The 16,061-nt window shown below is 31.1% G+C and overlaps 1 protein-coding gene across 2 annotated transcripts; it reads left to right on the top strand.

The window, feature by feature from the left end:
- LOC109354529 (probable serine/threonine-protein kinase PIX7) lies at nucleotides 253-4,153 on the top strand. 2 transcript variants are annotated; one of them, XM_019597123.1, is made up of 7 exons: nucleotides 253-646; nucleotides 1,412-1,731; nucleotides 1,833-1,968; nucleotides 2,452-2,585; nucleotides 2,665-2,788; nucleotides 3,355-3,825; nucleotides 3,910-4,153. In XM_019597123.1, the coding sequence occupies exons 1-6, from the start codon at nucleotides 523-525 to the stop codon at nucleotides 3,813-3,815; spliced, it is 1,299 nt and encodes a 432-aa protein (XP_019452668.1). In that variant the 5' UTR covers nucleotides 253-522; the 3' UTR covers nucleotides 3,816-3,825; nucleotides 3,910-4,153. The 2 variants fall into 2 exon arrangements, with proteins under 2 accessions (XP_019452668.1, XP_019452658.1); XM_019597113.1 differs by having other exon boundaries at nucleotides 3,355-4,153.

The following is a 16,061-nucleotide window of genomic DNA, read 5'->3' as shown; positions in this document are numbered from 1 at the left end:
CAACATAGATTAATTATTCATCCACAAAGGTAAAGATACACTTTATAATACAAAAAAGTTACCATTAATGAAAAACAAGTATATATTGTTAAATATTCAATTATAAAATATTTGTGTGATTAATTATAGCTTACAAAATGATAGAATACTAGAATATGAGAAAGAGAGTGTGACCGAAGATATGATCCCCTTAAAATACTAATAAAACATTGTTAGAGAAACATAGATTTATAAGTTTTGGTAATTTAAAGGAGGTAAAAAACAGTGTGTGAGAAAGAGAGTGTGTCCCATTCCCTCTCCCCACAACAAAAGGTGGTAGCAAAAAAGTTCTTTTTGTACACACTGCGATGATGATGATGAATTGATTATGATGATCATGCTTGTAATCTCCATCACTAACACAAACACAAACACAATCACCTCTCTTTCTTTCACTTTGCTCTTTTCCTTTGCAACCATGTTCTCACCTGAATTGGTTGTGAACAAGAAAAAGTAGTAGTGATATTATAAGGTTGCAAAAGCATGGAGATGGAGAAGAAGTGTGGTTGTTGGTCTGTGTTGAAACGTGGTGTTAGAGGTTCTCCTTGTAAACCTTCCTCTGCTTCACCTAACACTATCCCTCGTACTAGTCTTGTTTATGATGCAGGTACCTATTATTCTCTTTCCATGCTGCACTTTCAATGTTTCTGTTTTCTGCTTTTTCTTTCTATTTTTTAACCTTATGGATCAGAAATGGTTTCAACATCTTATAAATGTTCCATTTTCAGCTTCTCTTTTCACTATTCATGTTTCTCAAGGTCTTAATATCTTCCTACTTTTCAATCTCTCTCTGACTCATAAACAACCTTGTGCAAATTTTCAACGCTTTGTTTCTGATTTTGGTTCAAATCATGGAATTTTAAGTTAAAGTATGTTTCTTTATGATTCATCAGGCATGTGCATGTTTGTGGAGTTCAATTTTATGATGTGGGTAGCTATAAAAGATGGATTTTTTTCCTGCTTTCTCACTATGCTTTTCCATAACCCTTTTCCACCATCTTCTTGTTATAGAACCTAGACACTTAAAAGCACTTCTAACTGCACAATTCCTTTCAAGGAACATGCCACACAAAGAGGAAAGTAGTCCCTCTTTTATAATTCTGAATGATTTCATCATTCCATTCCATTAGAGTGCACACTTTTTTCTTAATTTTTGTTGAGTATTGAGATTCCTAGATTTCCTCAGTTTTCAAATTATTCTCAACTGGGATGCCAGATTTTTAGTTTAATATATGTTATGTTGGTTTCACAGTTCCATTAAGTCAAGCATTATCAGATTGAAAACCAAGTTGAATATGATTATCATCTACTTCATGTGTAAAATAGTTTAAATTTCAAGAAGGAAGCATTAATTTCTTTTATGTTGGTGCAGCAACTGAGACAAGATATCTGAATGCAAGCAATAGAGAACCTTGTCCTCCCAACGAAGCTCGAATATCTTCTGATAATCCTGATCCCCCACCTCAGGAAAATAGGGCTCCTTGCCAGCTCCTCCAATTCACATTTCAAGAACTAAAATCTGCAACCGGAAATTTCAGACCTGATAGCATTCTTGGGGAGGGTGGTTTTGGTTATGTTTTCAAAGGATGGATCGAGGAAGATGGAACAGCTCCGGCAAAACCTGGATCAGGGATCACGGTGGCTGTCAAAAGCTTGAAGCCAGATGGTCTTCAAGGTCATAGAGAATGGGTGGTTAGTAAAAATATCTGCTTTGGGTTAGTAGATTGATATCATAAAGCATAGTTTAGGACATGCTATGGATTAGAATGTAACATGGCATTTTGTTAATGCAGGCTGAAGTTCACTTTCTTGGACAGCTTCATCATGCTAACCTTGTGAAACTTATCGGCTACTGCATTGAAGATGATCAGAGGCTTCTTGTTTATGAGTTTATGACCCGTGGAAGTCTAGAAAATCATCTATTCAGAAGTGAGTTTTTTGCCTTGAATTACCATATGGAATGTTATATCCGGAGATTGCGTGATAATGATTTCTAGTTTTTTTTAGCACAAATCATTTCCTATTGCTTGATGAATAAACCAAGACCAAGGAGTTGTTATTAAGTTACCTGGTTTGGCTAATACCTTTGTTTGATACAAAGATCCTATTATTGGAAAGGTCAAGAAAATCTGTGTCCTACAAATGATACTTCAGCATTTAATGGAGGCATTGGAATTTTTTGAATAATCTTTTTATTCTTTTCAATTTTCACGAGTTCATACTATTTCTGAAACGTATTCTAGATTACCTGAACAATGTTCCTTTCCACTCTTACACCTTTTCCCTCATATCACTTCCATATTATTTATGAAGCAGATAGATCTAGAACACCTTATGATTAGTTGTTCTGTCTTAGACCCTATAATCCTTGTATCTTACAATTGCAATACTGATGTTGCCTACATTTTGAAGGAACCGTACCTCTTCCATGGTCCAACAGGGTTAAGATTTCTCTTGGTGCAGCAAAAGGACTGGCCTTCCTCCATAATGGTCCAGAACCAGTCATTTATAGAGATTTTAAGACATCAAACATTTTACTTGATACGGTATATGATTAGTGATATCAGTATCTATTAAGTGATAACCAATTTTTTGGATTGATTATTAACGTGCAGTGTTTTACAGGAGTATAATGCGAAGCTTTCGGATTTTGGTCTAGCAAAAGCAGGGCCTCAAGGAGACAAGACACATGTTTCTACAAGAGTTGTTGGAACTTATGGTTATGCTGCTCCAGAATATGTTATGACAGGTAAGAAGGTATCAATAAGTAGCTTGAAATGGCAAGAAAACTAACTCTTTAGCATCTGACACAACACAAGAGCTTCTGCATATCTTGTGGTAAAATCATAGAATGGATTATATAAAACAACGCATACCAATCATTGCGAAAAGCATTTGAATCCTGGCGTTTTTATGGAGAAGGTTGTGATGGTCTTCTAGGTATCATGTCATGATGATGGACATGGTGTATTTAGTTTATTTGGTTCTCGGTTTACATATATCTTTTAAGCTCAGTACTCCCCCTTTGGTTGCATCGCGTAAGCATGTCCCAGAATTAAATGTGATCTCTGGGATTGTATAACGTGCTACTTGGCAAGAATAATAAACTCTCATGCACCTTTAAAATTATTTCCGGTAAGGAAAAGAAAAAGCTTGCACCGAGTTTAAAAAGTTTAATTATGCTGAAATATGTGACATTGAAGATGATTTTACCCCAAGTTCATCCATCCAGGCACCATAGTATATGGCCTAGAAGCCTTTCCAAGACCTTTGAGAGCTAACCAATTGTATGATTTCTGTTCTATTTTTTAACAGGACACTTGACAGCTAAAAGTGATGTTTATAGCTTTGGAGTTGTGTTACTCGAGATTTTAACAGGAAGAAGATCGATGGACAAGAAGCGCCCAAGTGGAGAACAAAATCTTGTTTCGTGGGCTAGGCCATATTTAGCGGACAAGAGAAAAATATACCAACTTGTGGATCCTCGCTTGGAACTACATTATTCTCTAAAAGGGGTGCAGAAAATTTCCCAGTTAGCTTATAATTGCCTCAGTAGAGACCCCAAATGCCGTCCTAACATGGATGAAGTTGTGAAGGCTCTAACTCCATTGCAGGATTTTAACGACCTTGCAATCTTGTCTTATCACTCTCGTTTATCTCAACAAGGGAGAAGAAAAAAGAAATCAGATGGAAATCCAATGGTCACCTACACACAATCCAAGAGCATGAGGGCTTCTCCTTTGAATACCGGCAAGCAGCATCGCGCTGCGAAGTGATCCTCTTCTACATCGCTGGCTCAATCATTGATTAAAACAAAGGTCGAACGCCTCCTCAGGTGGTGTTGTTATTGTTGTGTGGAGATGGATATTTCAAGCTTACATCATTTTTGGTTGTTTTAAATCTGTCAGGGCCAGAGGGAAGAGTAATTATATGTCGATTTTCTTCAGGCTCTTGTACTAAAGAGCAAACCATAACTATGGAAAGAAATTTGCCATTTGCTAATTATGTAATTGAGAAATCTTTTGCAGCAACCTGAATCAATTGCATTTAAGCAGTGGAGAACTAGTGATAACATGTTTCTACTTTAATGGTCACATTTTAATGCTTTCTTGAAGTCTATAAAACCAAATCATTCTTCTAGTATGCACATGCTTGTTCCCCTCAGTGTGCTACATTATTATGCACATTCAGTGTCATAAATTGCACCATGTATTCATTGTACACTTTCCAACAATAACTAGGCAGAAAATTAAGGCCATAAGCAATATATTTTCAAGTTGTTTGATATCCCTTCATTGTTTAGACTTTAGACACATACTCATTGCATTGAAGGCTATTAGTATTAGACCCTATATCAATATCAATAGCATCTATTAGTGTAATGTTCAAGAAAATGCACAAGAATCAGCATATATTCTTGTTAGCAACATAGATAGAATATATGTCTTTATGTAGAGCATAATTATTTGTGGACTGCATTCTGTTAATATCTCAGTCACAAATTGAGTTGGAACAAAGAACCTGATTTTACTTTAATGATTCTACAAAGTTTCATGTTTACATCAAGCAGCAATTGTTTATAGAATCTTGGTTACCATCAGTTATTGAAACTTATGCCACTTTTTTCAATTTTTGTATAAATCATGCTTTAATCTTTAGTTAGCTCACACCATTATCTCTTTACAAGTTCCCTAGCATGAGAGATTAGGCTTATTTTATGGACAAAGATCTGTTGTCCCAAATGGTGTCATAAACTATGTCGCAGACCAATAATATTGAAGTTAAAACATAAAAAATAAACATTTAATTTTTTTAAGGCTTAATCCTAAGGATTTACCATTTGTATTGGTATACCACATTACAAAATGTCATAGGAATAAGATGTCTTCAAATAACCAATCAGCAGTTCAAACTGTGTTAAAATATTATCAGTTTGGTCAAACATAGCAAGAATCAATTTTTTTTATTAGTTTGGTCAAACAAATTTTGATAAAGATATAGTGTTTAATTTAAATCAGTATTTATATTCATGGAATGTTAATGACGGTCTTAAAGACATTGCTTTTTTAAGGAAGAAACAAATGTAAATTTTGTCTTAAAATTGATGTTTAGAAATATTAAAAACTATGTGTCTTAGTTTTCCAATTTAAATTTCTTTTTCTATATTCCTTAAATAATGCTTTCATAGAACATTTGTTAACAACCCATAAACTTCACTTAATGTCAACAATAAAGTGAACTTAGTGAGGTGTTTGTTTTTGGAGAAGAAATTGAGTGAGACATCTCTATATTATGTATTGTTGTATTTTATAGTTAGATTCCATATGTTGCAGCTTAGAATCTATGTATCAAAACTTTATGATTTACTAAAACACTATAATATCAATTGATAATTTAAAATAGTTTAATTTGTTACCAATTATAAATACTTAGAAATATTTTTTTGGTATACCAAGGATTTCTCCTCATCTTTTGGTAAGGAACTAATTTATTTTGGGATGTATGATTGTCATTCTTAACTAGTAGTACTCTCATGAATCAAACATTTGACATTTTAATTGTTTTAGAATCTAGTAGAATTTTACACAACTAGACCATCAGATAGATGAAATGATACATCTTATACATCTTATTTTATCTCATATTTATTGCCTCAATGGCAGTGAATAAGACAATCAATGCTAACCCAATCACCTTTGAAATTTAAGTAGTTGAAGTTAATATACCATGTACACATTACTACTACTACTACTTATTATAGCTATTTTATTAATTATGTAATCAATTTTTTCACACTTCAATTTTGCTACCTAACACTAGAGTTTAGGTCAACGACCCTAACTCTATCTGAACATGTAAGAAGTGTTATTCCACTTGTAAATCCAATTCATTTCCTCCAACAAATAAAGCTGGTAAACAAACACTACTGCATTAAATTGTATCAGGAAGCAAGAAAAGTAAAAGCAGAAAACTAGCAATAATACCATCTCAGTGCCCTTTTTGTCTTCCCCTATTATGGGGACATGTGCAAATCCAAGATAATGTCCACAAGATTCAGTGGCCAATTATTTAACAGCTTGGTACTCATATCCTTCTACTAAATTTTCCTACTAATAATTCTCTTACTCATAAGAAAATGATACATGTAATTTTTTCGTAGGTACGAGCATATATCATTTTTCATACATATATAGTTTAATACCGAAATACATTTATGACATAATATCTCAGTAAGTATATTGAGATTCACTTAGAGAAAATGGCTAGGTTATGTTTGACCTAGTATTATCATTCTTTGATGAGAAAAAAGGCTTCAATTTCTTCCACTTCTAACCCTTCTTGCCTTTAGAGTAGTCTTCTTGGAACACTAAGTTATGAATTATGATTTTGTCACTTCACTTTTCGTTATACATTTTTACACCTATTTGTAAGTATTTATCAATATTTTGTTCCAGGAGTATATGTATATAGATCCTTCATAAGCCAACCACATGAAGATTGGTTCCTTAAAGCAGATACATATATTCTACCCTTTCTAGGGTCACATATATATTAATTATTACACAAAATAAACATGATTTTCTTCTATGGAAATCTGCAATAATATACTCATACTGAGATATAGAAAAAGGCTTTTCCTGTTATTGACAACAATAAAACCGAACCATTTCGGTTTATATGTGCAACTTGCATATAAAAGCACACACATTCATGAATGTAATGGGCTTTGAATGGAACATAGATCCCACATGCATGATGAAACTACTGCTCATAAGATAAAGGATCCACCAAACCATCACTGTAGTGTTTATTTCTTTCTTCCTTAAGAAGAAGAAATAGTAAAAAGACATTTTAAACATCTAATTAAAAAGACATTGGTGGAAGTCATATTTCTTGTGATGACACTTGAATCTGTACATTAACAATTTTGATTGAAAAGTTCATTTTCTTAACCAAAATAGTATGATTCCATCATATATATTGAAAACTATTCCTCACTTGTAGACAGTGAAAATTTGAAGATATATTTGGATATATAATAAAGTATACATGAAACACGAGGATGAAAAAACATAAGAATAATGCATGTGTTAACTTTGTTATATTCCAACGCACTATCATGTTTGACCTATTTAACCAAACATAAATGCAAACAAACATGTGATTAAGAGGGCGATGTCTAAACACTAAACCTTTGTAAAAACATATTAGATTAATTAAGTACAAGAATCCTCTATCCTCATTTGTGTCCCGATTGATATACCAGACCAATTAAAATACATCATTAAATTAAATAGAAAAATCATAAATAAATAATCATATTATTTGGTGTAATATAATTATTCATTTACGTTGGATTCCAATAATTCGAATAAGAGAAAAATAAGGAAAGAAAGAAAATTGATTGAGATCATGAATCTAATACGGTATTGTATATACATATGCATCTCTAAAATAATGATCACTTCTCCGGTTCTCCCATTTAACTTTTGTTCCATACTTTGTGTTTGATCAGCTTGAACATTTAGGGAGTATTTTTAGAGATCATAATGGGGTTTTTCTTCATAGATTTGGTTCCTATTTGAATGTTCAGAATGCTCTTTATGCAGAGCTCCATTATTAAAGCAATTAAAATGGCCTACAAGAAAGGGTGGCTAAATTTATGGTTGGAAGTTGATTCTATTTTGGTGCTGCAGATTTGCAAAGAAAATTCCAAACCTCCATAGAAGCTTCTAAATGATTGCAGTATAGATGCAAAAAAAATAGGGCAACAGAGAGAGAATTTAAGAGCATTGTTGTTATACTTACCAGAAATTATCACAATTCCAATTGCACCTGATCTTTCAAGGTTTTGCACGTTACACCAACTAGCTTCAATTCCAGATTATTGGGCTAAGAGGGAAATGTTTGTTACGATAAGATCAACCAATGAGAATGTTCTGAGTAGTGGATAGCAAAGGAGGGAGAGAGTTTTTCAACCATAAAAGTGATATTGGCACGGCTCAATCTGAGATCGTATTTTACTGCTTCTATCATGTAAATCCGTCTTCGGATTGAACCTCACCAACATCGCTTTCTCTGCTTCCCTTATTCCAAACATCATCATCACTATTAATATTCTCTCTAAACAACAACTTTATCTTATGAATACTCCTCCTACTCTTCTACTATAGTCATGACTTGATCGATATCCATGTTCATATGAATAAGGGGTTGGAGTTAATTTCAAGTGGCTTTCATTTATGACTAGCTACTAGCTATATTCTCTAATAGACCTACCTATCTAGCTACCAAAAAGAATGAAAAAGATGTTTCAATATTAAAGAATATCCTATAAGGTCCCATTGTGTACCTAATAAAATTATTAGGACCCCATGTTGAAGTAAAGCATGATTCATGATCATGACTATGAAACACGATCATGGTGGAGCTAGAGGGAGAGGTTGGTCTTAAGCTACATCACTATAACTAAACCACAAATTAAATTCTCATTTATTGGAGTCACTATCAATGCATGACAAGGTGCTACCATATAAATGCTAGCAAATGAAAACTAAAAAAGTGGAAAGCACAAAACCTATGAATAGATTTATATTCCAAGCAAAATGAAGTGGGGTTCTCCACATAGTAAATCACGGGGAGATCAAAAACTAGTTTGTTAATTTGTCTTTATGTCTATAGTTTGAACATTGATTGTGGATGCTACGTTGGTAATGATCAAAATGGAGGGTTACTTTCTTTCTTCTCATAGATAAACGCAACAAATTAACTAGGGTTTAGGCTCTTCTCAATATATCATACAAATATATAACATATTTTCATGGATTCTAAAGAAGGAAAAAGGATAATATATCATAAATATAATAAAACAAAATGTTTGAGGGAAACAAAAATGATGCTTTATGAATAGAATGTAGAAGAGTTGAAGGGTAGAAGATGAGAAATGAAAGTGATTAGAATGGTGGAGAAGTAGAGAATGTATATACTGGTAGGGTTTGCCTCGGGATGAGAATTGAAGGTGAAGAAGGTGAGTGAAATGATGTCAAGGGGAAGCAACACTTACTTTAGGGTTTATCATGCTTAGTTTGTACTCAATAAAATCAAAGTTCTTCTGTCTTTGCGCATGCACCTCAAATATTCTCCACACAAATGAAACAATCCTCTTTCTAGCATTAATTATTGTTTTTAACTATGACCCTTTTTTACAAATGCTTCAAAAAAAACAAAAAGAAATGTAATTTTCAATGATATATCTATCATTTTGATTATTATAATAAAATTATATTTTTGTCACTACAAATAAGTGCAAAAACATGCACTTGTCTTTCCATTAATGAAGAGATCTTTATTCCTTTTTAAGATCATGATTGTAGTTTCTTTTCTATTTTATAATCAATCATGCTTGCATTTGATTATATGCTTTTGGTAAGACAGAATAAGATAGTTGGCTTATATGTACAATGGAACTGATGTGATTTTCTAAAATACATAGTTTAAAGTTGTGATTATATATGTCATATGTGTCAATGAGAGTTATAATATATATAGCTCTTTATCAAAATATTTTAAAAGGTGACTTTAAATTAAAAACTTTGGGTACAACCTTGTATAAATTTGATTTCAGCACCTTTCTTATTCTCATTTTATCATATTTTGCTATATGAATAAAAAAAATTAAAAATAAAAAAAATCACATTTTGATTAATATGAGGAATAGGACACCATTTGAAATAGATGATCCCAATTTTTATAATATTACTCTCAAGTATAGTTTTGGTCAAGGACAGACCCAAGTTGGACCAATGGGGGTACACTCACTGAAGTTGTCATTTTTTAAATAATGTTATTTTAAGGTTAAATTAATTTGTGAAATCTGAATTATTTGGGGTCTTTAAATATGTCTTTTTAACTAAAAAAACATCATTGATCAAGGAAGATAAACAAAACTTAATTTGTAATTAAATCCCTCTGGCTAACTTCCATATAATACAAGTGAATATCGGTGAACTTGAGTTAGAAGAATTCGAGATTTGGTACCCATAAACCTGTGAACTAGATAGGAACATCAATAGACTCTCTTTCTCTTCCTACAAATGTTGACTTTTAGCAGAAATAGACTCAGATGTACTAATAGGTTGAGATGCATGTAAGATTTATTAGGTCACATAGATGGTATATATATTATAATATTCCATTATGTGTATCACTCTCAAAAATATAATCATCGACCTTGAAGATTTAATGAGTCTTATATTACTATATCAACGTCTTATTGGTAGTTTATGACCTATTTGAACACCCCAAATAGTTTACATACCAACATATTAATTTAACCTTATTTTAACAATGTCATAACTTTAAGTTATCTTTTGATTTTTATATAGAATTTTTGAGATAGTTAGAAAAGATAAAAAAAAAAAGAGAAGTTGTTAAGTTTTTTTATTACAACTCTAAAATTCTTAGTTATATTTTATTTTTAATCATGTATATCTATTTTAATTTGGATTTTGTCTTTTTTCTCACCATCTCCCCATTTGTATTTGTGTGTTGCAATTGCTCCATTGTCTAAAATAAAAAATACACCGAGATGTAACATGAGTAGAAGTACACAAATTATTAAGAATCTATGCTAGAAAACACAAGAGTGTGGTCAAAGTGTGTATTTGAAGGGAAGAGAGAAATAATAGAGATTGAGAATATAGTGCAGAATGTTAGGAAATGAATTTGTATATAGAAAGAAGTCTAACCACATGCATTGGTTCAAGTGGTACATGTTTGATTCTCCTTAAACAAAGTTTTGGGTTCGAGTCTTGTGGATGGAAAAAATGTCCATCGGGAGAGTTAGTCCCACATATTTGTGGATGTTTCTAACTATGGCAGAATTGTCTCCAGTGCTATAATACCGTGAGAAGCTAAAAAAAAATACAGAAAGAAGTTTGGGAATGTAGAAAGTTAGCAATAATAATCTATCTTAATATTTGAACAAAAAGGGAAACAATGAAAAGCGCGCGGGGACACCGGCGCCAAAGGGGCCTGCCTTGGGCCTCGATTAGGAGACACATTTCTTGGGTTTTGGTTACCACTTTCTTTCTTCTTTTTTTCCATCTGCATTCTTCCCCCCAATCCCTCTTATTCTTTCTTTTCTAAATGTACGATTCTTTCTCGGGTTAGAACAAGGAGAAGGAAAGTACATTAAAAGTAAACGAAAGAAATAATATGATGTGACATTTTTATACCTCAAAATATAATGATATGATAATTCTCTCATTAAAATTAAATGCAAAATCAACAACTTCACTCTCCAGTAATGGAAATGAGTCTTATTTTTCTTTCTACCCCTCTAAGTTTTTGGGAAGTGCCAAAGACCTTTTTATTAAAGGAGAATTCCATTCACCAACAAAAAAGGAAGGAGTTTTCCTAGCATGCTAAGGAGAAAATATTAGAATAGAGTTCCTTTCGGTTACTCGAATATGAGGGAAAATTTTTACTTAAATTATTTAATTTAAAAATATATAAAAATCTAGACCTTTAAAAAAATATTTTTGTCGCGTGCCATAATCTTAGCTTTATAATAGTCTCTCTGATACTAGAGAGGATATGCATAATCTATATTCTATGTCGATTATGTTAAACAAAGATTCTCTCAAGTAATGGAGAGACAATTGTTTGTTTATTTTCATGTTTTTAATGATAAAAATATAATTTCATGATAAATAAAAATATAAATGTGTCATTATATATTATCTTTTGTTTGTTATTGTGTGATATTTGTCTCTCTATTAATGGAGATGATCATTTATGGTAGGTTTATAATTCAATAAATTAGTATGCTCCCCAAAGTCATAAAATACTTCTAAATCACTAGAAAACCTTATTTAACAAAAAAGTCTCTAGTTTTTTGTTTAAGAGACTTTTTTTAAACAAATTCCTTATGACTCTTTATAGGTCATACGTTTATAAGTCTTTTTACATCATTTTTATATTTATCAACTAATTTCATTAAATATTTCCAATTCAACAAATAACTTATCGGTCATAAGAATATTCTTTCATTTTATACGACTTTAGTATATTTTATTCCCTATGTTTTCTCTCATTCCCTATCTAATAAAGAACATTGCCATTCAAGTCTTACAACTTGTTCATAAAAAAACACTTCTCTAAATTGGTGCTACAAAAGCATGCAATATATATTTTCTTCTTTCAAAAGGGTTTAAAGAATGTCTTGTATCTCTCTCTCTCTCATGATTTGTGGCGATAAGTTCGCGTGCCACACTTACCACACATATTCCCCCACGCCTTAATTCATTCCATTCCTCACCAGATCCTAGGACTTTCCATTCTAACTTGTTCTCTTTCTTAGGGTAACTAAAGCCTCATCAAAGGGATGGTTAAAAGTGTAAGATATTCTCGAGTGTGTCACTTCATATTACACTTGTTCTAATTAGTTAAAAAATATATATTTAAGTTTAAAATTTAATAATAAAATATATTTTTTGATCAATCAGATAAATAATACATGAAATTATATATTTTTTTAGGATAGAAGATGCGTTCCCGCTCCATATCTTTGGGTCTTTCATTACTTTGTGTACTTAATATTCTAGCCATGGTTGAAGTGGTAAAAAGTGCATGAGAAACATAAATTCTGAATGGTCAGAGTGGTCATAATATGCTGGTCTTTTAAGCTTGTCTGATCTAATCAAAAGGACAAGCTAAGGTGGATATTGGACAGGGACATCTTTCTTAAAATAACTTTGATTTCTACAAGCTTTAAGGGGTTCGTGTTGGCCCTTTTCTAATGAAGAAAGCTAACATGCTTTCAAAGGAATATTTAAATGATCACTTAATGCTACTTTTTATTTTTTAACTTGATATATATAATGCTGTTCTCTTCAAATTGACTACTATTTATTATTATTTCCTTTTTAGCAGTAGCGAGACTCATCTCAAATAATGGATAAATAAATGATTTTTTCCTTTGTATTTTAATGGTAAAAGTATAATATTATTTTAAATAAAAAATAATATAAATATCAATGTATATTGGTTTTTTTTTACTTTTACACCGCACTTGTCTCTCTACTAATGAAGAGAAGTTTGTTAAGGCTATTTGATTTATCAATAGATTTCTTAGTATGCTATTTCTTCCCTTTAATCTATATATATATACTTGGTTATTGGGTTTTATATATATCTTACCATGAAATAAGGGAATTAGAGAATCAAACGATAGTATCAAGAAAGATAAGAAAAACTTGCAGTGTAGAATGTGATGTACAAGTATGTTTCAGTTATGCATAACAATTAGGTCAAAGTGAGTTTGTCTGTTTGTGGAGACAATAAAGACACATCTCTACACAAACTCTAGTTGCTTCACTTCTGTCTCTCAAGCAGATACCATGGATGTTTTTGTATATGAATTTTGTCTAGTTAATTCATGAAAGGTTAGCATTTCCACCTAGAACAACCACTACAAATAGTACATAAATCATTTGTTTTGGATTCTGTCCAAATTTCATATCTCGATCCAATAAAAAAGTAACATTTAATTGAAAATAAAAATTCTAAAAACACAAGATAATATTTTTATATTACTTGGAGAAAATTGATTGGCTAAAAACATTATGACATAATAATTTTAGGACACATGAACCTTGTTCCTACTTATAACACCAATATAATTAATTCTGCAGTTACTCTAGAAGATTTATTTAGTTGCTGATAAATGAACAATAGAAGTTGGTATATATGTAAACCACTGCAACTAGCTACTAGTAGAGTGACATGTAGAAGGCTTCTAAGATTTGTGTTTTCTATCAACATTTCTAAAAAATATGGACAACCTGAATTATAGGTGATAAAAAGATATATAAACCTGAATTATATATCATATTTTACAAAGGAAAAGTTGAGGACAAGAAGGAATGAGAAATATTGTTACGATTCCCAATATGAGTAATATGTTCATAGAAGAAGTTTCGTCTTAAAAATAATTGATAATATTAATATAAATGGTAAAACTACTAGATTTAGGTCAAGTGTATATATGTAACTCTTGACGACATTGTTCATGGATTCATGCAGAATCCCTTTGAACTTGTGTCGAAGTTCTTAGTAACAATTTTTTTAAATTTTCCACAAGTATTATTAGTAACAATATGAAGGTTAGAAAGTGTGTTTTGTTTGTAGCAACATACAAATATATAAAGATGCTCTTAGAATTTGCAAACTCTACCAGAAAAATAATAGATAAGTTAAATTATATAAGTGGCAAATTTAGGTGGGAGGATTTTAGAATTTTTTATTGGGTTGGCTTTATGGTTAAATTTTCATACTTATCCATTCAACGGGTTATCTTCATTTTGGTCGGTGGTTATCTAGGTTTTTTTTTGTTGATTTAATCTATTATCATGTGTTTGTTCAACGTTTTTAGGGGTTTTTGATTTTTTGTCTGATGGTTTTATCCCACTTAAGAATTTTACACTCAAGATATCTCTATGTTAATGTATTTTTATTTACTTTAATTTTTTTGTTAAATTACATTTTTGGTCCATGCTTATCATTTGTGTGAAAATAGTGCCCATTTATCTTTCTAACTAAATTTGTTGGAATGTACAATTTTGATCCTTTCATGAACTTGATGTTAATCAGTTAACGAAATTGTTTATGTGTGCACTCAACTTAAAAATGCTTCTACATTTCTCACTTATATCTAAAAAAATCTCAGACTCTAATCTCTTATTTTCAGTCTCAGATCACTTTTCTCGTTTGTTCTAGGCCACAAGTGAGGAAGTACTTGATGGGCTTGGGTCAAAAAACATATGCTAGGGTCCAAATTCCTGCCTCACATGCCTCATCTATACACATGTGCACGAGAACACATCTTTTATCCTACAATGTGTGTTATTTCATATGTTATCGGCGTATATACGCCAACATCTACCTTAAATGACATTTTTCAATTGATTTTGATGTGAAGTTCAATGTTTAATATTCTAGAGCGTATTCTGTTTAAAAAATATATGTTTAGGGCTTTAGACAAAATAATTACAGAATTAGTAGCATTGTTGAAGCAACAAATCTTCAAACATTTGAAAAAAACTGATACAAATTTCATATTCTAATATTGATTTGGTACATGTTGATACTTGTAGATTATCTAATCTGATTAACTTTCTAGTGAGTCTACTATTTTCTCAACATCACTCCTCTTAAGATAATGACGGTTAGATCATAGTAAAATTTTATAAACATGATACACATGTCATCCACTTATTCAAAAGGGTAGATATGTCTTCATAACTATTATATTTGTAAATTTCATAATAATGTAACAATAAATATGTTCATTAATATTCAATACAAAATAATCGTTTTTAATATGCTCAAAGGCGTAATTGAATACGAATTAGAAAAACGGTGATGGTACTATGAGTCCACATTTTTTTGATTTCCTAATTATATATTCTCACACTAGAAACAATTCTATCTAAGTCAGTAATATTTACAAGTATGTGAGGATAACTTTCTCAATATATATTTTTTCCATCCATACTTAAGACTGTACTTAAAGGAAATCAAACATGTATCACTTGAACCAATACTCATTATTCTGTTTGCCCTCACAGAGGTAAGTGCGTGGTGATTTTATTATATAGTTTAAGATTAATTCATGATTTCAACTACAATTGTAAAAAAAATACGTGTTCTAATAATATAATATTTTTTATATTATCACTATCATTATTAATATTTAATTATGATTAACTTTTAGGTATAAATAATATTCATAATTATTATTATTGTTTTTTAGACAAAAATAATCTAAATGTTTGATGAATAAAATATTGACTATGCATAAATATTTATAATTAAATATTATATTCATCCTTAAAATTGAATATGCATTAATGACTTAAAATTTAATGATTTTTTGTTTCTGATCACGTGATTGAAACCAATCAAGTAGATCTTAGCCGTTCAATTTGGATGCTATCGTCACCCAGTACATTCCACGA

This window comes from Lupinus angustifolius, chromosome LG01 (assembly GCF_001865875.1).
Source record: "Lupinus angustifolius cultivar Tanjil chromosome LG01, LupAngTanjil_v1.0, whole genome shotgun sequence".
NCBI classification, from domain to species: domain Eukaryota; kingdom Viridiplantae; phylum Streptophyta; class Magnoliopsida; order Fabales; family Fabaceae; genus Lupinus; species Lupinus angustifolius.
The sequence above is the reverse complement of the archived record's forward strand: the minus strand, read 5'-3'. Positions and strand labels throughout refer to the sequence as shown.

Coding starts and splice junctions, on each gene's coding strand:
- LOC109354529 (XM_019597123.1), top strand. CDS start 523: ATGGAGATGGAGAAGAAGTGTGGTTGTTGGTCTGTGTTGAAACGTGGT. Junction 647..1,411: donor TAGTCTTGTTTATGATGCAG/GTACCTATTATT, acceptor ATGTTGGTGCAG/CAACTGAGACAAGATATCTG. Junction 1,969..2,451: donor AGAAAATCATCTATTCAGAA/GTGAGTTTTTTG, acceptor TACATTTTGAAG/GAACCGTACCTCTTCCATGG.